Source organism: Bombus flavifrons, chromosome 6, assembly GCF_040668555.2.
Source record: "Bombus flavifrons isolate JBK064 chromosome 6, iyBomFlav1_principal, whole genome shotgun sequence".
NCBI classification, from domain to species: Eukaryota; Metazoa; Arthropoda; class Insecta; order Hymenoptera; family Apidae; genus Bombus; species Bombus flavifrons.
The window spans coordinates 7,320,049-7,345,126 of NC_138447.1; the positions used below are offsets into that span (position 1 = coordinate 7,320,049).

General features: G+C 43.0%; 1 protein-coding gene across 41 annotated transcripts in view; it reads right to left on the reverse strand.

Moving 5' to 3' along the window:
* Positions 1–17,934, reverse strand: part of bent (projectin protein bent) — an 80,208-nt gene extending 62,274 nt beyond the window's left edge. For 15 of the 41 annotated variants that reach the window (XM_069115524.1, XM_069115528.1, XM_069115532.1 and 12 more), the window contains exons 1-17: positions 17,481–17,934; positions 12,358–12,892; positions 12,053–12,074; positions 9,686–9,848; positions 9,350–9,491; positions 7,200–7,335; positions 5,683–5,886; positions 4,801–5,102; positions 3,692–3,909; positions 3,011–3,416; positions 2,195–2,367; positions 1,959–2,129; positions 1,733–1,812; positions 1,484–1,649; positions 1,025–1,192; positions 584–763; positions 89–133 (exon numbers count right to left, since the gene is read on the reverse strand). In XM_069115524.1, the coding sequence (XP_068971625.1) occupies positions 89–133; positions 584–763; positions 1,025–1,192; positions 1,484–1,649; positions 1,733–1,812; positions 1,959–2,129; positions 2,195–2,367; positions 3,011–3,416; positions 3,692–3,909; positions 4,801–5,102; positions 5,683–5,886; positions 7,200–7,335; positions 9,350–9,491; positions 9,686–9,848; positions 12,053–12,074; positions 12,358–12,670 (2,889 nt within the window). In that variant the 5' untranslated portion in view covers positions 12,671–12,892; positions 17,481–17,934. Of the gene's footprint in view, positions 1–88; positions 134–583; positions 764–1,024; positions 1,193–1,483; positions 1,650–1,732; positions 1,813–1,958; positions 2,130–2,194; positions 2,368–3,010; positions 3,417–3,691; positions 3,916–4,800; positions 5,103–5,682; positions 5,887–7,199; positions 7,336–9,349; positions 9,492–9,685; positions 9,849–12,052; positions 12,075–12,357; positions 12,893–17,480 lie in introns of those variants that run through there. The other 26 variants (XM_069115552.1, XM_069115550.1, XM_069115553.1 and 23 more) reach the window with 9 other exon arrangements.
* Between the last annotated feature and the right edge of the window lie 7,144 nt (positions 17,935–25,078).

Consider the following 25,078-nt stretch of genomic DNA (forward strand, 5'->3'; position numbering starts at 1 on the left):
AAAGGTTTTGCTTCAAAAAAAGGTCACTTTACGAAAAATATGATTTCCACTTTTGTGTGAAAAATGAAAAAAAAAAAATTATTCATACCTTCTTGGGTTTGTCGATACCGTTCTGTCTGTTGTCGGGTATATCCTTGAAAATAATTAAAAAAGAAACATCTTGATCAATCTTTCAAAGTTTTAACAAAAATTGTCCTTAAAAAGTATAGAAGAATATAATTATACCGGGTGGTCTAAGGTTTTCCCTCGTCCGCTTTATATTCTATGAGCATAAATGAAAAACCGACGTCACATAAACGTAGATCCTTCGAAGTTTTATTTAAGATAGTAGAAAATGAATTTTACTATTTCACAGAATTTGTTTCGATTACCCTTCGATTTTGATAATCTATGTTTGAATAACGTTACTTTTCTATTTATATTCGTAGAATACATTCACAAAGTTCGAATGGAAAAACCATGGAACACCTTGTATATCAGACACGTTAGAAAAAAGTTGATACGAAAAAATATCCAATGATTAAAAAAATAATCTGAACTGTATGTATATCTGTGTAAATATGTGTAGCGTGTATGTGTGTACCTCTACTTGTGAAATTGTTTCCGAGTCTGGTTCTTCGATAATCGGCTCCGCGGTGCTGGACTCGATTACACTCACCACTTCCTCCTCCTCCTCCTCCTCCTCCTCCTCCTCCTCGTACTCTTCTTCCTCTTCTTCGTCGGGAACGGTTTTTTTGTCATCGTACCAGATCGAGCTTTTTACCTTTTGTACCGTAATATCGAGATGCAGTTCAAAAGAGCCGAATTATCGTATAGATTAAATGGAAAAGATAATTTTGTTATCGATCATCGTTTCTTTCAACTTTATCAAAAGCAACTGTTACTTCGTGTTTACGTGAGTCTGTGTTCTTAGTGTGTAGCAAGGGATAACTGCTAATCACGGGCAAATGGAGGAACGAACACGTAACAAAAGGAAAAGACAGGTTAAATAGAAAAATAGTGTAATCGTAAGAACATTCGCTACCTTCTCTTCTTTCTTTTCTTCCTTTTTCTCTTCTTTCTTTTCTACCTTCTTTTCCTCTTTCTTTTCTTCCTTCTTCTCCTCTTTCTTTTCTTCCTTCTTCTCTTCTTTCTTTTCAACCTTCTTCTCCTTCTTCTCTTCCTCTTCTTCCTCTTTCTTCTCTTCTTTTTTCTATAATACGTACAAGGAATTGCATGCAACATTCAAGGACATATAAGTACATATGTCTTCAACCACCGTGAATTGAATATGCAAACGAACGCAATTTACTCATGGATGGGGAGAGAAAATTCGAACGAAAATTTCTGTACATCTAAACAAATATTGTGCAACAAACTCGCGACATTGCACGTAACTTGAAACATTGGGCACAATTTGTAACAGGGGAAAGAAACAATATCGGGCCATCTTTGATCATTAATTTTCAAACGTTCAACCATCGTCGAATTTCGTGTTTCTTACCTTGACGATTAGTCGCGCCGACGATTCGTCTTGACCAAATTCGTTACTAACAACTACTTTGTATGTTCCCGAGTACGAAGTGGAGGCAGACGTGATTGTCAGTTTCATGTCTGTACCATTGAAAGATATCATGATGTCCTTGGAGGATCTGACTACCGTGGAATCTCTGCAGAAGCGGAAATGGCCCAATAAGTTTAAACGACTGGGCAGGAAGCACATACAGGTAACCGTTTAAAATAATGTATTTACCTGTACCACGTAACGGTAACTTTTCGATCCTGTTTCGAGAGGCTAGCGACAAGTTCGATCGATTTACCCTCCTCGATCGTCTGAAATACAACAAATTACTCAGATTTTTCGATTTCTTTCTAACGAAAAGAATACGCTATCTCTGAAGAGAAGTGGCATAGTCGTCGAATTTTTTCCATAGCAGTGAAAAATGTGAAATTGAAAAAATTTCAATTGTGAAACTCACCGCAGACTTCAAGCCGGATTTAATCTTTGGTTTCTCTCCTTCTTCCATAATCTCCGTCACTTCTACAACCTGCGACGTTGCCTCTCCCTTTTCGTTGCGAGCCACTAACTTGTACACACCCTTGTCAGAAACCGATACTTGCTCGATTTCTAACTTGACAGCGAATTCTCCCTGCAGGTGTAAATTTCATTAGCTTCGCGTCTCTGTTATTATTAAAGCGAGAGCTCGTTACGTACGTCTTTCACTTGCTCGATGTGAACTTTGTGCCTCGTGTCTTCCTTCACGGCCTTCGTTTCTTTGAACCAAGTACAATCTGGTGTGAACTTGGAAAGGACGTGGCACTCTACGATGACCGTCTTCTTCTTCACGATCTTTATAACCTTTGGCTTTTCCTTGATCACAGGTATAACTAAAATCACACGATGGAAACATGTTATCAGCCCCTTGTACTCGAGAAGCGTTTTAACGTCTACGATATTCCTGTGATTTCAATTTAATAATTAACCCTTTCGCTTCGCAGTCCAGTCCGCTGAAGTAGCAACTCACTGAACGGAAACGCGCTCCAGAAATACGCACAGTGCGCGTGGTTGCTGTATGTACGTTTTCCTAAGTCTTAAATAACAATAATTCTTGTAAAAACCGTATATGAAATACCGTTTCACTGTCAATGGATTTAATAGATTTGTTAGCATGAAACAGTATACGATTTGGATGTTTGAAATATATTGCGTGAAACGTTTTGACGTTGTTCCAACAATGAGTAACTTTAAGAAGTGATTGATCCAATATGTCAATAAAATTAAAAGAAAATGTTCTGCCGATAACGACAAAATATATTATTGACTACAGATACAGCACTCGAAGAGAAAGTGTTAAAGATGGAATTATGGAACAAAATGTACGAGTTCCTGTTTAATCCTGAGAAATAATCGCTTCTTTGTCGCGAAGACTTTTCGCGTTGCGTCTTTGAATTTCCCATAAATGCGTGAAAAATGGCAAATTATCGATCCACACTAGGAGATAACGAAACTAAGGTATAGATGAAAACTCACTCTCGACGTTGAGCGTCAGATTGGCGTTCAATTCGCCAAGATCGTTCTTGATATTACACTTGTACAAGCCCGAGTCTTCTGGGCCAGGATCGTTCAAAGTCAATTTGATATAATAGATATCCTCCTTCTCTTTAACGACGCTGATCGAGATCTTCGAAGACTCCTTCACCACCTTGCCGGCGTGAGTCCACACAATCTCGGGCTTTGGATTTGCCTTTACCTTGCAATCCATGATCACAAGTTTACCCTGGTTTTGCGACTGAATACGCGGTTTCTCCACAAACGTCGGACCATCGCCTTCCGGTTCTGGTTCCGCTTCGATGTTCAAGTTCAAATTAGCGTTGCTTTCGCCGTATTCGTTTTTCACGTGACATCTGTAAGTACCGCCGTCCGGTGCTGAAGGATCCTGCAACAGACGTTTAGATTTATCGTCAGTTTCTATTCAACCTGTGAATTATTAATTATTAATTATTAAACCGCGCGTTACTCAAAAATCTTCAGCGATAGAAAGAAGCTCGTTACGTATTCGAATTTAGCATAAAAAGTACTTGACGTTTCGTATGGAAGCTCGAACGACAAATCGTTAGTTCAAATATTACAAATAATTATAACGCTATGAAACGAACAATTACTAACGTAAGATTATGATAATATAACGATATAAAATTTCGATGATATTACCTTGATCTCCATGATTAATTCGTAAACGTCTTCCTCCACGGTTTTCGTCTTGATCGAAATCTTGGAAGATTCCTTGACGACGTTGGTCCCACGGAACCATGTGACTTCCGGTTTTGGGTTCGCCTTGCATTTGCACTTCATCGTGATCAAGGTACCGGTTTCGTTCGGAATGATACGCGGTTTCTCGACGAACGTCGGCGCGAAACCAGGTCCTTCTTCTGCATCTTGGAAAGATCCAGGGTTAAGCACGGTCGCGAGAAGAGTCCACTTCCGACCGTTCAAACGGCAGAAGCGACTCGCTCAGCCGAATCACGATTTTGGTCGAACCGAATGACTTTTCATTCAACGAAAATCGCGATCCAGCTAGTCAGGGAGAGTTCGATTTATTTTAGTGTTAGCGAAACTTGGATGACGTTAATTTTTCTACTATACGTTGTTCCTGCGAATTCTCGAGCTTTCGCGCGAGATTCAGCTCAGGATTCGAAGCGGGTTATGAAGCGACCAGAAAAGGACTCTGTGATTAGTTAGCGATAGCACAACATGCACTTACCTTCCCTTGGAAACAACGAGGAAACATATCGTGTCTGTACTTGTACGCGAATAGCACAGACGTATTCTTCCGATGGTCTTTTGTTTTATAAGAAAAACGTGCTAGGAAAGGTGGAAGGTCCGAGTTTCAGAGGGAACGTCTCGTTTGGCTGTCGACTCAGAACGGTCGAACCGTTTCGCAAAAACGCGGAGTAACGTACAGTCGAACTTGGGTAACTCGAGTCTCCAGAAACAATGCAGAAGTCCTGAACACTTTACCCGTTTATCTCGTAAAGTGTCTTAAGAATATCAATTTTTGTCCATTCCTTTCCTCTGTAATCCGTACGTAGAAACGCGAAAGAATCGGAATTAGCCCGAGTTAGCTTGCTATAAAACCTTTCTGTAAAACTTTCATTAATTTCAAATAATTCGAATTTAAATGAAATTAATTCGATGAATCGAGGCGAGGGTTGAAAAATTCGAGCTACCGAACTTTGACTGTACTTTCTCGAAAAGTAAAAGAGAAAAGAGCAAGAGCCAACGAGAACCGCGCGGCGTTTGTTGCATCGAGAGGGACTTGCCTTGGAAGTTGAGCGAGATGTTGGCGTTACTCTCGCCAAAGTTGTTAAACGCGTTGCATCGATAATTTCCGCCGTCGGCCTTCGTCGGATTCGATATCTCGAGCGTGAGCAAATACGCGTCCTTTCCGGTTGCCTTGCGTGACATCTTCACGCGTTTGCTGTCGGTGATCGCTTTCTGGCCTTGGTACCACGTTATATCCGGTACCGGATGAGCTTCCAAGATACACTCCATAATCAAAACGTCTCCCTCTTGTCGAATAGTTGGCTTCTTTGGGAAACGCGGTGGTTTACCGTCTGGTATTCTGTGTAAATCCACACGTCAGATACTCGGCTCGATTCTCCGTTACGCGAAGATCGAATCTGCGCCACAGATGTAGTTTGCGCGTTCGTTGTTCGAGTTTCACGGGTCGTCGCGTCGCTAGGAAATTTTTCAAACAAGCTTCCCTCTATCCGCTCCTAGATCTATGACTATTGCTTCTATTTATTACACCGGGCGAAGAAGAAGAAACGAAAAATTTGTAGCTCTTTTTGCTCATAATGCCTGGCCATCGAAATAGAACCATCGACAATTTTCAACTTTCCTCGGTAAATCGCGGAACGTAAGCGGATTTTACACGCAATAACAAAGTTTCTAGATTGCCAAGCTATCTTTTTCATTACTGGATTCTGCTTTGTACGTTTCCCAGCGCCTTTTATTTTTAACGAAGTGTCACTGTTCAACGCGTCATAAACATTTAGCCACTGCGACTGCAAGAACCGCGTTCGTCGCAAGGAACGGTGTTACTCCCGACAACAACAGAAACGAAAATCTCGTAGCATTCTACGAGTACGTAAATCTAGCGACGCGACGATCATCCGGCTCGAAACACGGTCGATGCATACTTTAGCTTGTCACCCCCCTCGAAGTTTAAGTTAATGGTCGCCACACCCTGGCCGTGCTTATTCTTCGCGACGGCTCTGTATTCCCCTGCGTCGCCTTTCGCCACGTTGTCGATCTTTAACCTCGCGAGATGGTACAGCTTCTGATCGAGTTCCAGCGACATGCTGTATCTTCCTCCTTCTTTCACCTCTTCGCTACCGTGATACCTAATTCGTGGCCATCAAACCATCATGTATGCTCAGTGCGTTCGAAGGGTGACGCGATTGGAAGTACGAAAGTTCGGTCGCTAATGACGTTCGACTATCGGTCTCGAAAAATGAGAGACAAAGAGAGAAGGGTAGGGCGAGCGGCATGCTGTGACAGGACTACGAGCTAGTGTCTCGATAATTATTCACAGACTTACAGGCTGTACTTCACCGATTTGAACGACTTTCACGCACGTTATCACGATCAACGTCCCGAGTAATTTCATCGATACGCACAGCTCGTGAAAATATTTCAACAGTCATCAGGCAGCTACGTTACGAACGCATTATCCGCGTTACACGATACAACTTTTGTATTCCACTTACTGCATACTTGTGCAAGTAGTTTAACGATTTTCATTAACGACGAATGCTGAAATACTCAACTCGGTTCTATCGTTGAGAAAGAGACAGTATCGCGTATTGGTGAAATGTGACTTAAGGTGGTATTCTGGTCTAGAGGCATGAATTTCGGGCGATTTTTGAAGCTCTGTACAAGCGAAACAAAAAATATTTTTGCTATCCTTCTTTTTAGCATTTGTTTATTGATATTTCGAGATTACGTAAAAAATTCACTGAAAAAAAAACTCAATATTTAAACAGTTATGAGCTATCAAAGTGGGTGCTGCCAAAAAAATGGGGTGTCGTGGCGTGCATGATATTAACCCTTCTGGTCATTTGAAACAAAAAATGCGGACGGATTCTTAATTAGTATGGATGCCGCTATCGTCTGAACCTTGGAAAAATCAATACAACACTTTTTCACAAAATGACGGCCGTTTGAAAAAAAATTTCTTATTTCGCACGTTTTTTTGACAATTCCGAACGTTTAAAAAATAGTAATATTAAAGATTTTGAGCTGAGCGTGGTCCGGACGATAGAGGAGTATATAAGGAATATTCAGACCAAATTTAAAATAAATCGGTTCGTTAGAACTTGAGATATCGTGCACGCCAACTCGAAAAAAGTAGTTTCGAGAAAAACGCGTTTAAAGTTTTGAGACAAGTTTACTCGGACAACGTCTACCGTCTACTATTCTTGAATCTATAAACTTTGGAAATTTGAAAAAAAAAATTTTTCGATTTTTTCAAATTTCTAGACCATAATACCCCCAAAAGACGTTGATCTTGACGACGTACCTGTCGAATCGTTGAAATTCGTGAAGCGTGCCACATACTATACCGGATGTTAAAAAAAAAGTGGATATTTGTAAGACACGATTGTTGCCATGGTCCCGACGTACTTCCGCGCTGTAGACGTGCACGCAATCTTACCACTTGACACTCGGTTTCGGGTCGCCGACTAATCGACATTCGAAGGTGATGGTGTTACCGTCGTCGGATTGCCTTATCACCGGTCGTTCGGTGAAGGTCGGTTTAATACCGTCGTCAGGTACGGGCGCCTCGTCGCCTATGTTCATACAAACGATCTACGTGTCCAGAGATCCCTTTACAATATCATTGCTGTCGCTTAATCCCTTCGCACCCTTATCTGGTTCAGCGACCAGGCAACCAGGCGCACGGTTCGATATTCAACCCGTACTGCTTGATCTGGTTGCGGAAGGTTTAAGCTCTTCGATTCAAGGTCAGAGCTACGTATCGATTCGAAGTTGCGCTACATCTTCTCTACTTATCGCTTTCGTTGGAAACAGACTGATTCGCCTAGCAAACCGACATCTCCTAACTTAGGTTGCTTTTCATCGTAGTCGTGTTCATTTGTTCGTGAAACACGCGTTACTTTACCCTTTCTCCTGCCACTGTTTTTCTTTCTTTTTTTTTTTTGTCTTGTCCTGTCCTGTCTGTACGATGGAACGACGTTTGTCTCAACGTCGTAGGAAAGTGTGACTGAACGCGGTCTAGCGTTTCCTTGCCAATGTAATTACGCTCTCTCGGTTATTTACATTCTCTTGTTACTACATAGAAAAGCTCATGTACGTTTACCACTCCATAAACTCTTTGGTAAGTGCGATAATTGGCTAAGCGAGTCAACCCTTACGTTGCGTAATTCGTTTCTTCGACTGCGATGTTCTCGAGTGGTGTCGATCTTGGAAGAGAAAAACACGGTCCCTCCCTTTGTCTCGTCTTTGTACGTTATCGTCGATCTCTACATCGACGAAATAAATTACAACCGCGAATGGATCAAAGTCCGATCGCTCGATGAACTCGTAAACGCGACAGCGTTCGTCTGATGATCGAATATCGCAGCGTAAAGGTTCATGAAACGTGAAATCAAAGTATATATCTACGTTTGTACGGTTACGATTCAAGTCCCTTTTAGTAAAGTCAAATTAGTCGATAATCTCTTAAAACACATCTGAGCGTACGCATGAGTATATGTACGTTATACATAAGTCTAACATCGAATGCTACTGTTTCTATCGCGTAACGAATATTACACGTGAGAAATTCACACGGCAAACGATGTTCGTGCCGATGAGAAGACAAATGTGTACGTGACTGTAGCAACCTAACGAAGCGTCAGCACGAGGCGATCCGCATCCCATGCACCGATTTTATCTTTCAACCGTGCAGAGACTAGCTACGCGTACTCTTTCTTCTTTCAATTTTGCCTGGAAGATTTGAACCGAATCGAAGATGTCTCTGGTCGTTTCGATGGTCGTAGACAACGTTGAAATATAAAGATTGCAATAGTTTTCTTATCTATCGGATGCGTGGAATGCTAATCGAAATTAATACGTGATTCAAGCAGCTTTATCGTTACGGATTAATTAGAATTGAATTTGCGATCTATGCTGTCGATCTATGCGGAACTCCCGATAATCCTTTTGCTTTTAGTCTTCTTTTAGATTAAATTGGGCTGTATATCGTCGCTCCGTCGAGCTAACAATCGATACGTGCTCATTGCTCGACCGAGATAAATCATTAAAAAATAAATACCACACGTACGGATGGAGACAGAATATGAGAAGAAAAAAAAAGTGTAAGGTGGGTGAGAAGAAAAAATAAAGAATAAAACAGAGACAAGGTCGAAGAGAGGAGAAAATGCACAGGACAGAAATTCAGTGAACGTGTGAAACGTAGAAACAAGATAGAGGATCACCGATATACACCCCGAATTAGTAGAGACAGAGAAAAGTGAAAAGGTGGGTGACGGTAAACCGGTTTACATTTCTTCTTAAGCGACGAACGTATCGTTGGAATTTCCACGAATCGTCGATTCGACGAAGGAAACAAAAGGCAGATCGAACTAACGATACCGCGTGTACCGTACAATTACGAGGAGAAACGCCAACTACGAAAAAATGTAAAATGAATTTCTTTGTATTTCTTTCGATGACTCGAACGTGACGTCGAGCTGATGTCACTACGGATCGAACAGGAGTACGAACAAATGTAAACCGGTGCCATCGAGTGTTCGAGCACGTGGATAGCGATAAAGTGAGCTGATTTTATATTATACTTACTATCGAAGTTTAGGGAAATAGTGGCGTTGGATTCGCCGAGCTCGTTCTTCGCGGTGACCTTATATTTACCAGCATCCTCTACGGTCACGTTTTTGATTTCCAGGGTCGCGAAGTACGAGTGGCCATCTTTATCGACGGTTAGCTGAAACGTTTCGACGGTGTTTGATAAAATATTAACGTACTTGCTGTTAGAAACACATGATAATGATTCATTGTTAGAGCCAAGCGATCGTTAACGATCGTCGGAGCGTAACGCTGGTCGAGCGAAACTAATAATTTCTCATACGTCGATCTTGTAGCAAAGCTAGCGACGTATGAAAGGAGCCGGCGACTAACCTTGTGCCTCGGTGAATCTTTAACCAAACTTCCATCGTGAAACCACGTTACTTTTGGCGTGGGATCAGCCGTGATGCGACATTCGAAAAGTAATCGTTTACCGTCGTCTTCTTGTCTGATAGCAGGCTTCTTCGCAAAAGTTGGCGCGATTCCATCGATTTGTCTACAAGAGCGGATGAAAATTTAAAGTGGACGTAAAAGTGTTACTTTCGTTGGTGAAATATCAGACTGCAAACGCAAGTGTAATTTCCACTCTTATCATCTTTGTTAGGTGAATAAACGTCTTGCGGTGTTAGTAAGCGCCGCCTGATTATCAGTAGAACAGGTCGGTATTTGGTCGCACGAGCCAAAATTCTCCTACCTATGCAACACGATACTTTCACGAGCAAAAATACTAATCGCTAATGTTGTATCAACGCGTTCTATGTTATACGTAAGAAGATCAGCTACGAGATACGAGCTTGCTTCTCGAAACGTTCGCGAAACAGAGAAGTCGTACACGTTCGTTAAATTTGCCATAAAGTGCAACGCAATCTGGCAGCACCGATGCCACAGCGATATCTTTTGTTTTGTTTAGACGTTGCTTGTACGAGTCAGAGGTATCGTACTATGGCGCCGTTGTTAGCCAGCAGGAACAGAGCCCCGTAATGGCTCGTTCGAGAGACGCTTCGTCTACCAGAAGCTCGTGTAAAACGCGAGATCAACGAACCCCTTTCATTCAAGCTGCATTTGAATCGGAATTTCCTGCTGAAATATTGCGTCGTTTGCATCCTATTGCGCGCCCTCGTACTCGTTCTAGCGCGTAAAACGGCCAAAGTATAATAAGCATGCTCGGTAGTTCGCTACTATGACGTGGTGGAGCGGAGCTCGAATCAATTTGCCGTTACTGCCGCGGCATTTGACGAAAATAAAAAGAATAACGAAGCGAAGCGATCGTTCCAAAGTGTAAAACCAATAAGATGGCGCGATAGGAAAGAACGGTAGCAGAAGGGAGGAACGTCGAAACTAACTTTAGCAAAGAAGTAGGCTGCAGCTGTTTCCTGCGGCTTCCACGCTACGGTCAATTAGCTGATTCGTCTCGCGGATCGTGATTCGTTCTCGTTCCAAATCGGAGGGAAAAATTTCGCGGCGGGACGACTCGGGAAAACGTAGATTTTCGAATCGGAGAAGGATTTAGAAAGGTACGGGCGTCAAAGGCTCGCGTTACTTTTAGAAATTCACGGGAATCACGTCTGTTGAACGGATCCGAAAATATAACATCTCGCCAAGCGCCTCGTCACGTTCCCGAAGAAGCAACTTTCGACCCAATTTCTACCTGCCTTAGAACGTTCGCCGAGCGAAAAATAATCGTGCAAAAATATTTCCCCGAGCGATGTCACCGAGATGTAACGCGTCACTGCGTGTACACGCGTTCAACACGCTTACAGATAAATATCAACGCGTACGATACAGCGGATCATCGTACAAACGGAGTTTAGAACGTGCAAAGACACGTTTCGATCGACCGCCTCCTCGTTCCTCGACTTCGACTACTTGTCGATCTCTCGGAACCGAATCATCGTATCGGCGAGGAAGCATCGGTTGAAACAATTCGACGTGGCAAGGGTCGTAAATATTTCGAAGCTGCCACGAGCGCGTACATAGATACTTTTTAATAAAAAAAAAAAAGATGTTCAGGCAACGCATCGAAGATAGACAGACGGTCCGCGAACAAATGTCGTCGGTTAAAAGACCGAGAATGAAAATAGAGGAGAGGTTCTCGATTCTATTTCCACGTCGACCAGTCAGACTCGTATGCGTGGGCAGAAGAAGAAAACTGAGCGATCAGCCAGCTAGAACAGCCGTAGCTGTCGGTTTCTCTTATCGGACGAGCGCGTGAGCGCACGTGAACGCGTCCAGAAATAGCGAGCATTCCGCGACGATTATTATTAGTTAGCCGCATTTGATGTGCACCTAAACATTGTCGACGAAACCGCTCGTTTCGTTGCTTCCTATCTTGCCCGATATCTTTTATCCCGTCTTTGGTTAGTTCCTTTTATCTGATACAAGCCACGATTCCGACAAACGGTGGGTTATAATCTTAAATGTAGGTTATAATCACTCGCAAGCATTCGCTGGTACTCGTTGAAAGCAAGCAGATCACTCACCCCTCTCTGCTGAGATCTTCCGCCGCTAAAACCATAAAAAAGAAACAGAAAGCGAGGTAAGCGAAGCGTATGGTACGTGAAACGCATAGGAAAGAGAAACACAAGAAGCGTGTTAGAACAGCGAAATAAAAATGAAAAAGGAAAAGAAAAAATAAAAGACAGAGCCTGGAGAAGCGACAAACGTTCATCATTTCGAAACGCAATCGATCGTCGAACTTACTTCTCTCTAGGCTCGTCGACAGCTGGAAAATAACGAAACTTTATTTCGAATCTTTCGAATTGTATGGAAACGAAGAGAGGAAGCGTTAGGTACACGTGAAACGTAATAAAAGGAGAACGGTATTTCGGTTATAAGGACACGGACAGTCCGAGACCGAAAACGAAGGGGTCAAGAACGTATCTATTAAAAGAACAATCTTTCGAGTAGCGAACGTCGAAGTAGCGTGTAACGCGTTGCGCAACCTGACGCAATTTACGATAGGGAGGAAAAGAAAAAAAAAGTAGCAACGAGAGGCAGGTACTCACGGCTGAAATTCAGGTTGATCGAAGCCGCGACCTCGCCCATCTTGTTCTTGGCCTTGACCTTGTACAAGCCAGCGTCGGTCTCGATAACGTCGTCGAGCTCCAGAACGACCAGGAACTTGTTCGTCCCGATGCTCTGCATCCTGAAATTGGTCCTCGCATCTGCGCTGAGTTCTGTCTCGCCTCGATACCACGATATCTCGGGTTTAGGCGCGCTGATCAGTTGACACTCGAAGATCAGCCGGTTCCCATCGTCCTCCTGCCTTAGTTGCGGCTTCTGGGTGAAGCTCGGCGCGAAATCGTCGGCGACCCCCATGGTGTTGGGTCGCCTTCGCCCCTCCTCCCTTTACCGCGAATTTCTCGGGTGGCGCGCCACCCTCTCGCCTTAGAAATCGAGGACTCGCTCGGTTCTTTGCTTCTTTTCGTTGCTTGCCGACAAATCTCGTCTATCCGCTTCGAGTCGGTTTAAACGGCGCCGACCCGCGGCACCATCCAACCGTTAGCCTCCTTCCCTCGCTGATGACGATCCTCGTCAAATCTGTCGATCCGAAAGATCCTCTCGATCAGAATTTAGCGATAAATGATTTTCGTATCGAGCATCGTGGAAAGACACTTTGGTTGGAAAAACTGTCGCTTAACGAAATAAGGGAATTCGGTGTTGAAAGGGTTGATAGTCGTTGCTAAATAGACATTTCGTAGAGCAAAGATTAGCGACCATTAAGTCGAGCGATAGATTAACTTGGACGGCTCGAGATACAAGAACAGCTTTTGATCTCACAGTCACGAGTAATGCGAGCCAAATTATTATATTTCGCGCGTTACATCCAAATTCAAGAAAAGATATATCGCCACTGAGGAATTCAAAATAGATTTTATGTAATTCGAAAAATGTCGTACCACCACCGATATCTTTCTTCGTTTGTGATTTCCGTTTGAAATTTACGCGTTTCTTCCAACTTGTACATTCTCGGACATTTTCGTGCCCTACTTTGCAGATTTTCAGGCTTTCGGAAATATTCGAAGCGTAGCGTAAGTGTCGGCGGCGGAATTCCGGCGAACGATAAAACCAGACACCAATGGGAAACAACGTTCGAAGCAATCGGTATTTTCGTGGAATCCGCGACTCCAAACGCGGGTTTTCAGGATTTTCCAACACGTCCAAGGCCGAACAATGACGCAACACCTCTATTATTAATGCGACTCTTGGCTCGAAAATAGGTGAACCAGTTATCTCGGTAATCGGTTATTATGTTTGGCATCTAATAGCGAAAATGCACGCGTTTGATTTACGACGCGTCTGGCGAATCAAAAAATCTTATCTAAACGCCTTCCGAAAAATCTCCATCTCGTGCCATAGAAAATTTCCTCCACGACGACGATAACGGAAAAAGAATTTACGATTCGGAGAATCATCGATTCCTTCGTATTTAATCGACGCGGATGTAACGTTCCGATGTAGCGAATATGATATAACTCCAAGGTACAAAGTAATTTCGTCACGATACGAAGCGTTTACGGTTGCTGTGACAAGTATTGGCACGTCGTTGTATTTATCGTAGCTTCTCGTTAATTAGGTGCGAATAGACGAAACCTCGTGAGCTTTGGTACGCGGAGAAGACTTCGTTTCCAGGATAAAGATACGCGTCAATACTTTCTTTCTTAACACCGTTGTAAGTGCAAGAGATGGGACGCGACAAGTAGCGTAAAAATCCGAGGAAAGAAATGCAAATCGGAACGAATGCACCAAATGTTACAACGTCACGGTAAGACTTGGCAACGAGCCTCGAGACATTCCTGAGATTGCTCGGCTTCGTAACGCTCGTTCTCATTCTGCTCCTTTCCTCCGCTTCGTTTTCATCTTCGCTAACACCGTACTACCGTTTGGCCGTTTAATTCGATGAAACGTAACTTGGCACGTTAGTTTCTTCAAGATCATCTTGGATTAAAATCAAATTGAATCGAAAGAGTGGAAAATACGAGCAGGTATCTCTACTCGTAACGTTCTGTTGCACGCGGTACTCGAGAAAGAAGGGAAAAGAAAAGGAGAGATAAAAACGGGGAGGAAAAATAAAAAAAAAGCGAGCGGTTGAAAAAGATTTGCCCAACGTTCGATTAATAAAGAAAGACGATCTGGGTTAACGGCCCCGATTTTCGTTCTACGAAATTGAGATCCGAGCCCGACCTTTCCAAACGGCAAGTTCCTTGCTCTTTGTTCGAGATACACTTTTGACAGGAGAGTTCTACGCGTGCCAAGTGAAGAAGGGAATGACCGAAGATCGAAAGGGACGTTCGAACACGAACGTCGTGCCTACAGCGATTTCTAAGGTTTTCTCAGCAACACGGACGAAACTCTTCGTTCCAAATATTCCACGAGTTTGTGAATAGAAAACTGTCTATATTTTTCGACCGAACGGTTCATAATAATCGATCAAGCAAGTTAACGATCGCGCGTCGATTCGACAGGACGTTTGGCAGTCGCTTAGATCGAAGGTCGTGGTTGGCCGTTTCAAAAATAGTTACACGGATTTTTATGAATGGAAGAGGACGAACGAACCTTGATCGGTATTCGACGTTATTTTCGAAACAATCGCGTTCCATCGACGCGTAAAGATGTTGGGCAAGCTTTTTTACGAGACAAGCTGCGAGATTTCGGTTGTGGAGGAGCGCGACGATCGATGGACGAACAGGTGTTTAGCGCGTAACGCGATGTCTCAATAGTTTCGTTCGCTAAGACTTGGCATAATTTTATTGTCTCCTCGCGATGTAATATATTCGATGACAGACTGGCCTAATAACAAGTGGCACAATGTAGAGCCGGTTATAAAAAGCATGGAATGAATGAAACATCGTTTAGCAATGGCGAGACAGAAATATCGAACGATGTCGCGGCGTTAGCCGAGAGGAAAAATTAGCCGATGTAATTTTTGCCGTGTTAACGGTGTTACGCGCCACAGAAAAATATCTCCATTCGCTGTAATCTTCGTTCAAAATTTCACCAACGCCATTCGCCACGTTACTCCAGAGAAAAAAATACCTCTTTCACGTAATTTTCGTTTGCGTTTTCAAATACCCGAGGCAAGGTGTCGTACAAATGGGAAAAAAGCGTTAAATTTATATTCGAAGAAATATCTGACACGGTATATCATTAAAAAAAAAAAAAACTCTATCGTAATCTCAGCTCGCTTTTGAAAGTAGCGGCGAAACTATGCTTAAAATATTATTAGATTCCGATCGATATCTAAAACGAAGAGGATCGGAAAGCGAGGGAGTAGGAAAATTCATCACGAGGAAATGATTCACGTTTCGAATTACAAGCACGGAAAGAGTATTAGATCATCGTGGGGCTAATACCACGGTAAGCTCGGCAAGTGCACTAAATTCGACCTAGAAGTTAAAATTATTGGTCGAGGCATGCGTTTCGTCGCACTCTTCTTCCGTCTACGCTACTATTTTCCCTGCATCGCTCTTGTCGCAACGTCTATTTCCGTGGACTGAGTCAAATCTATAGCAAGGGAAATCGTACATCGTCGAAATGTTGCTGGTCGCGAAATTCTTTTCTCGCTCTCGCGTACGTAGAAACACGAGGCACGAAGATTTACGAGGATACAGAGAGTATTTATAGCGCTAATCTTATGGAACGAGAATGTCGGAAGGCGCTACGGTATAATTTTTAAGTCGTCCGTGAAAGATACGACGAGACCGAAGGAGTAAACGATATATCGATATTCGACTATGACCAGCGAAGACCAAAACAATGAATTAGTCATCCGTGCTAATTTCAACCAGGCCTGACCATCAACAGGTGTAATTTTCAGGTTGGCTGACCATGAAGTTTATAAATATCGTGGAATTATCAAGCGCGTCGAGCGTACGCGATCGACCATGAATTTTTGACAAATCGACAAACGTCCATTCGTATTTCTAACATACTTTTAAACCGATCTCTTCTTTACATTCTTCGGTTACTTTACCAGATTTTCTCATCGATCGCGTACTTTGTGTGTTTATATTCGCGCATATACATATATACATATTATATTACTTGTATGTTTATATTCGCGTGTGTGCAAATATTCTACTTGTTTCTTTTTATCATTCGTCTATTGGTTTTCGCTATTATCGTCGATGGTAACAACGTTGTTCTACCGAGATAAAAGAGAGAAGATTTTGAAAGAGAAAGGAAAGAGACGAGAGAAAGCCAAAGTGGCGGATAGATTGCGAACGACGATTAAACGAATTTGGTAAAGGTGCGAGAGAAAATCCGACAAAGTGAGAAAAATATAGTTGGATAGATGGTTGGAACGTCGAACGAGACGACGAACCGTTCCTCCTCGCGTTACGCCCTTCTAAAAATAAGTAGACTTCGAGCCTAGATACCTAGATAGTAGTCTACGAATAGTTTTCGGTGGTCGGACGCGAACAGACTCGTGGCAATTAGTCACCAAGCCGCTAGACCACCGTTTCGACCACGAACCATCGAAATCTCTTTCGATGCATCGTTATTCGCAACGGTCCGCTTCTGGGCCCACGGCGCCTCGTCCTCTTCTTCTCGGAGCGACACGCGTGTCAAGGTCGTCGTACCGATCGTCATCGATTCCAAGATTCTATCTCTCGCGAGCGGAATTTTTCGCCGTTCGAATCTATCGCCGTTTAAGATCGTCGTATAATCGGTACCACTCGCGCATTACGTTTCTCGGATTTCCACGGAAATCTTCGAATCTCGATTACGGTTGCAACAATCGAGCAAGATTGCACGTAACGCGCACAAGAATCGAAGAAACGTCCAGCTGAAAGAATAGCTTACGCAGCGGCGTCCTGATCCAACGATCTCCAAGGGAATACGAACGAGTACAGCACTTGGTGGTGCGGTCGCCAACGAAACGTAACACTTTGAAGCACTAAAGCACCAAAAGCACCCACGATTCACCATAGACGAAGGTGGAACAGGCTATACGTTGGAAGGAAATTGGGGAAGACGATAAATGAAGAACGAAAAGGGGATGTTTAACGCGATGGCGAAGGAGGAAAGGGCGCACTGTGTACTTCGTCCATTTTCGCACATTCGTATGCTCGCTCGTATACCCTCTCACGATCAAGGATCCAGTCTGTGAAACGGGAAAACTTACTTGAAGCGAGCGGTGAAATATCCAAATAGTTAGACGAGTAAATACGGTCCGTCGATGGCCGTGCCGGCGTTAGAAATCCTCGATTGCAGGCACCTTGGGGGGATTTAACGTGGATCTGTGGCTCGAGTGGGTCGAGCTCGCGGCTCGTCGATCGCGCACTTTGATTCTCGAAAGTCGAAGTGAAATTACGCGTACGAACGTAGAAAAAAGAGAGAGAGAGAGAGAGGAAAAGAAACGAGTGGGGAAAAAAAGAGAGAAATTTCTTTGATATTCGATCGTCTTTGTCGTGGTCGTCGTCACTGTGTGGTCGTCGCTCCGTTTATAACGTATCCTGTTCGTTTGGCCCTGTCTCTTGTCTCTTCTTTGATACGGAGCGTCTGTCTTGGCCGTCCCAGTCACCGGGGCCCCGCGCGCCAACTAACCACACGAAATATCGCCGTGACACCTCGACGTCGGGTCCAGCGTCTCTGCGTCGGCGCAACTTCCACGATAACCGCTCCTGCCCGATCTCCCCACCCTAAGAACGCCTACGCCGTCGAATTTCGAGGCTCGCTCCTGACACTGAGGCCAGCCGAGTCCTGCGCGATCGCCGACTACCTGACACGCAGGATCCACATCAGCCACAACATACACACCCCTTTCGCCAACCTCCGCCCAGTTACCTCTACCAACATCCAGCCCTCCCTCTACCATATCCATGCTTTTCACCATCCACCCTTTTTTCTTGGCACTTACCCTGCTATTGAACTTGAAACCTTGTAATTAGTGGGGGATCGAGGTATTCGCAACCAATGAAGTTGACACTACCGTGCGAAAATAACAGCGGACGCGCTCTTCGTTTTACCTTCGCGTTTTACGACCGTTTGCTCTTCTTGCGATGACTCGAACGAACCAACTTAAGGGGTCGACGAGGGTTATTCGAATCAGAACTGATCTACGAATCTACGAACGAAAGCGATTTTACGAATACTGGAAACTCGAAAGATTGGCGGTTCAACGGTTTAAAGCAGCTTCGGTTGGAAAGGGAAATGGTCCGAACGAGGCTCGACTCTTCCTTCTCAGGTTTCTTTGTTTCACCGCGGAAAAACGCGGCACGCGTATACGGAGGATACGAGTGGGATAAAAAAAGAAGATAAATGACCTTATAGCAGGTTAATTGCTGCTGCAACCAAATTAGCCGGATGACGGAACGTCGGAGAAATCAGCGTGCAAGAATTTTACGTCGACGTCCTCGAGTCGAAATTAGACTACGTGTAGCGGTTTAACGATTATTCTTACCCTTAAATATAATCAAAGAATGTATCTCATCGGGACCGATGAATCAAGAAGAGCATATTTAACAGTACGTTCGTTTATAGACAGCACCAAATTAAGCATCTACGTTTCAACGATTCAAAGACGATAGATATCGAAGGCGCGCTGTCCGATACCGCATCGATGCTGAAAAACTTTGACCATAGAATTGTATTCCCGGACAAAGGTGGAAAGATATCAGCGTTGGTAGGAAATAGAACATCGTACGAAGAAGGAGAAGTGGGTCTTGGCCACAGTCCTCGACGAAAATAAGTTTTCCGGCCGCATCCGTACTTTCGACGACTAATCGACCTTTTCTTTTATTTTTTATTTCGCGAACGTCCTCATCGTTGATATAATTTCACGGATAACAGCGTTTGATTCACAAGTCGGTAAATCCGCGAGCGCGCTTTACTCTGCGGAGTATTCCAACTTCTATGAGACATTTTTGGCCAGCTTTCAAAATTTCGATCGAGTACACAGCGATCGATACACGATATCTGCTCGAATTTCCTCCGATTCTCGTCTGACTAATACAGTTTATATTTCCACGCGCTCTCTTCTCGCCGAGCTACCTCGCCAGCCACTTCTCCTAACACTCGCCATATACTTTTTTCTCTTACGTCGATTTATACCTTTCGCGTATTAACCATTCTCCATGGAAAGCTAATTAACATTGGGAAAGAAAAGTTTCCATTGAAACGAGGAAACTCGTTGATCCTCAAAGGGAACGACGTTTCCTTAGAAACGAGAGTTTGCCACTGGCAGAGTGAAACGACCCGATGGTCGACAGAAGATCGACGGAGAGTTGGCGAGAGAGTGGAAATGAGAACACGCGTAATGGAAACGAAAGATTTTTTATTCGCACGGAGAAACGTTACAATACGTTCTCGCGTGTGGTTAACAAACAAGATATCGCAAGAGAGATAAAGAGGAAGAGCTCGAAGGAGAAATCTCGCACGCGGTGTCGAGATACGAGTCTCTCTCGGTTCTGGCAAGCCAAGCACTTTTCTAAATATACACGATCACCCCTCACCGCCCAATCTATCTTTGCGTATTAGAATCTATACCTAACGACCTGAACACTCGCGCTTCCATCGTTTCACGTCGCGGATATCCACCAACTTGTTCGAGAACTGGTCGATCTACCTCGAGATTATGACAGCCCAACCGTTACGATTAGCCAACATTTTCCTTCGTTCGGAGCCGTAAATCGATTACGACCGTGCGTACTATGCAAATTAAACAAATAAAATGTCTCTTAAATGCGTGTACTCGTAAATACTCTGCGATACATTATGTCACGAGAGTTGAATTACAGGAGTTTTATATCAGCTTGCTGCACAAGATCTATGCGCCAAAGCAAAATCAAGTAGATTTGATTTACGACGAGCATCTGTTTGCGTTATGCCTTTGTTATAGAAATCATTGGATTTATCGTTGAGAGAAGGACTCGTGCCTTTTATTCTTCTCGAAATTACTTCGTGTTTCCTATGCAAATTGTTTTGTCAGAAAGAAACGAAGATCTATCGTTCTATTCTTTGAAAATGAATCGGTCGAGAATCAAAACGATATACCAGAGTTGCATAAACGAAACGATCTCGAGGAAATGAAATAGACACGTTAGAAAAATTTGTTAAATAAATTACGATAGAAGAATAATATCTGTGCTTTGGAAAAAAAAAAGATAATTTACCAGAGCGCTATAAATAGCCGTAAACCTCGTAAAACTCATAGATTTAGGCGGAAGGCGACAATTCATGGAATTCCTTTTTACGATTTCGATGAGAGTTCCATAGTATTCGACGAGTGCTGTTTATTTCCTAAAATGGGAATAACATGGAAATATAGGAATTGGCGGATCGCGGTAGAGTTAACATCGAGAGAATCGTTTCACGTTTCGTGCAGATTACAGCGAAAGCGACCGTGAAAATTCGACCCGGAATGATAGACGAGAGGTCGTCGATACGGTCGAATCGGATGTTGCTGGGTGATTTACGAGGAAGTATGAGAGCGGTTCTTTGCGGGAAAATAAGCAAATCGGCGGCGCTGCGTAAATTTTGCGTTTTCGCGGAAACGAAAACACCAGAGTGGATGAAGAAAAATGCCAGAGAATGTTTCAACAGGATGAGCAAGAAGCCTCGCGTCGTTTATTCTACGCTAATAGTACTCGGCTTTCGAAACTGCATCGCGTACTTCTGCTAATTCCGATGAATCGACGCAGCCACGTATCGCGCGGAGAACGCGCGCCTGACGACGTACGTTTTTGCGCCTGTGACGTACCTTTCTCGCAAGTCTGGAGCGCCGTTACATCTTCGGACCTGCCCTTTGCGTTGCCTGGCTAAAAATACCCGGCAAATCATGCACAACCAGCTGCCTTAAATTCCCAATTGTGGAATACGTTACGTTATTTTCGCCACTCGAACCGAGTGGTGCGTTTCGTGATTTTTAACATTACGCAAGATAGAACACCCGTGACGCTTCCGTTCTCTGTGGACGCGTCACACGGCATTCCAAGTTTTACATATAACCAAGAAAGAGACGCTTAACGTCATTCGTTCGGTAACGAACGAACGAACCATGCCGCTAAAATTTCTCGCGCGTTATGCTCGAAATATTTTTAGTATGCTTTACTTTTAGCCCGGAATACGAACAAGAAAAAAAGAAGAAAAACAAAGGTAATCCGCGACTCTTTCGTTAGATTACTCAATTTCCACTCTGTGCTCTCGGAAGCGTTGTTTCTGTCGGATAGTAGGTCTTCGTGTTTCTTTGACCCTTTGCGAACTCCAACGACGATAACGCGACGACCAAGAATTACCGATGAATGGATTCAAAATGAATTACTCCGTTACAAGATTTCCTTTTCCATACGTAGCAATAGTGGTATTTATCTCGAGCAAATACAGACTACGGTCTCTCGACCGACCTAAATACAATATCGCGAGCGATTCGCGCGCAGAACCACGTTTATTTCCCCTCGATGTTTTTACAGTGCCACCACGATGCGTTTGTTATCGTTGCACTGGTGAATGATGGAAATGGATGAAATGGTATAGGTAGGTACGTAGGTACTAGAACGTTACTCGTTATACGTGTGTACGTATATTTTGACGATAACGATGGTAAAAAGAGAAGCGGTTTTAGAAAGGGGAGATGCGACAAGAACCGGAGTAGCCACGTATCACTTATTTGTTCGTTTATCAGATTTTCTTGGGAGCGAGTGGACCCGAGTGGGCGAATGGCTCGAGTATATGGAACAGCGAATCTAAACTTAGTCGTTGGTCTGTTCTGGAAATAGATGTTATGAGTGCGAGGACAGGACAAGATACCGGCCCCTATTATGCGTACGACTACGTATCGCGAACGATCCCCTTTCCATCCTCCTTACGCTCGCGAATTCCTTTTACAGCAGCAACACTTTCTTCTCTCAACGAGCTTACTTTCCAATCTGACCGATCCGATGCCTCTTACGTGGTAATTTAGCGAGCAACAGCGTCAGTAAATTGGCAAGTTTGCGCAATGTGTACGCGAATAGAGCGGTGAATGACGATAACTGGTGATTTAGAAAATTTCTTTGATTACCGGATCGTCGGCTTCACTGCGTCTCTTGAATTTGAGAATCTGCAAAAATTCACAGAATACGATATAATGTGAGAAAATATACAAAGTATATAGATATCTAATATGTAAGTTGCTACCAAAGTCCTATCTTGTATTGGGTTGTCCGAAAAGTGTCTTTCTTTTATAGACACGTCTTTTACAACGACGCATCTTTGTACAAAAATGAAACCTAATCTGTCGAACGTTGTAATCTTTATCTTGATAGAACAAAATCGATCATACGTAATTCGATAAAATAATATAATGTGCATCCATTATTTCCTTATAAAAGGCAAGAAACTTTTCGGACGACCTAATAATTATGAATTTCATTCATTACCAATCTTGCTATTGTTACGCAAACGTATTTATCAATAACATTATAATATTTATTTAGTAATGGTAGCTGACAATTTTGACGCTATTTTTGTTATTAATTACACACTTTATACGCTATACTAATCGCTAAATTTCTGACATTGTTCGAACCACCTTGCACATACATGTCGGAAGGATTCGTCGACGAAATCGTCCTTTGGATATAACGGTAATAATGGTAATGTAAAATGGTAACTTGTAAAATTTTGATTGAGTTACGCGAGACAGTCTTGATGAGACTATCAACAATTCCCAGTACGAACAAGGAAATCTCGTTAACATTGTTTGGATTTTAATCTATAAATTTGTAAGAAACACGTGTGTGTGTGTGAGTCATAGTATTGAACATTCGTTTCATTCGTTTCATTCCGATTCATAATAATTAAGCACATGGCGCCCAAGTTTATGGCACACGGGTCCACTTAGTGTTTACAAATTTTCACGGTATAGCTACGTAGATAGATAGCTAGAGTACAAAAGTGTCGACAAAATGCTCGTCGTATGTATCGGAACGTCTATTTATCGAGCTGATATCTATTTTGGGAAAAATTGCATCTTCGAATAACGCGGTGAAAAGCGATGATATAATTAACAACGGACCGGTAGTCGCAGAGAACATTTCGAAACGTCTTGACTAGCCAGCGAACGTTTATACATACGTTTAAGGAAAATTTGCAAATCCAACAGTGTGCGGAATGTACATAGTCGTGGTGCAAAAATATACAAATAATACTCGTAATATTAATATAATATTTAGTAGGTGAAAGAAATCTCTGTTTAGATACGGTTTCTTTAGCTGTGTTCATAAAAATTTGAGTCTACGTAAATAGTCTGCAGTCTGAAATTGACTGTCAGATATTTCGAATTACGATTTTCACTATGGGAAAAACTGGCGAAATATTTCGCGGAGAAAATTGCCAAACAGTTTTCGTTGACGTAGAAAGACGTAATCGCGTAAATTATTTACAGAGCAAAACGAAAAAAAAAGATGAGATACGAAGAAGAATGCTGAAAAGTCGAGGAGGTGAGAAATCACGATGGAGCGAATTTGAAATTTTTATCGATCCCGTCATTTGTTTCAGCTGCAAGCCTTCAGTCGGCTTCGATAAATAAACTCTTTCTTTCAACCTGGAATCAGCCGAAATCGAGTTCCCGAAATTCATCCTTACGTACATATGTAAAAATGATAAACCCGGGGACCAAAACTCTACGATTCTGCATTTCTTGCCCCTCTATTCTTAGACTACTAAACTCCCACGCGGTTATTTAATATCCCAGACACGTACTATTTACCGATGCTTTACACAATTTGACAATTCTATCGTATAACAGGTTCGCAAAACAATGCATACTTAAAATTGTTTTCGAATATAATTTAGTCTGATATATTTATCAACTTTCGGTTACTTCCGCGTTATTAAAACTTATCTTTCCTCGACTGAATTTAATTTATTCTAAATAGCTCTTAACTTTAATATCGTACTACTTAATTGTTTCATTTCGATTTCTTACTATTTAGCATCGAAATTAAGGTGTATCGGTAGGCAACGATAATAAAAATGATTATAACCATATTAGTTGAGGTTACATCGTATAATATTTGTTGCCCTGAGCTTTCTTATTATCGGATGCCACTTAAATATCGAACGATTCGCATCAATGGTTTGACTTATTGGTAAGGTACAGTAAGATGAAGAAGCCGTCTCGATATCGGGAGTGGACGAGACGATCGGCACGATTCCAAAAAGCAGGCAATCCCCGATAATCTCGAAATAACGAAAACCTCATCCCTTCTCTCGCGCAGCATCGCGACGATATGTCGCGGTTCTTCTTTCCGTCTTCGTCGCGCCAATGCCGCCCCTGTAGTTCCCTCTCCTTTTCACCCATGGCTGCACGAACACCGGTATTTTTGGTCGTGGCGCGACGAAGAAAATGCGATTTCTGTGTGCATACGAATGACCGAGATCGCGAGCCCATACGTCGGAAAGAGAAAGACTATAGACAAGTGGGATCGAAAGGTGCGAGTATATACACGCGGATTTGAGAAAGAAAAGAAAAGAGAAACGATGGATGAAGAAGGAGAGGAAGAGAGAGAGAGAGAGAAAGATAGTAGAGAGACAAGGAGAGCAAACATCATCGTGAAAACGGTTAGCGCCGTCGGCGTAACCTGAGAGCTTTTCGGACCCTGCAACCATATATGTCCGCCTCGCGCACTCTCTCTCACTCGCGCCACGCTCAATCCCGTCGTGCTCTCTCGCTTCCACTTACCACTCAAAGAATCTGCCTTTGCACCCTTCTTCCGCTACTTTTTCATCATACCACCGATC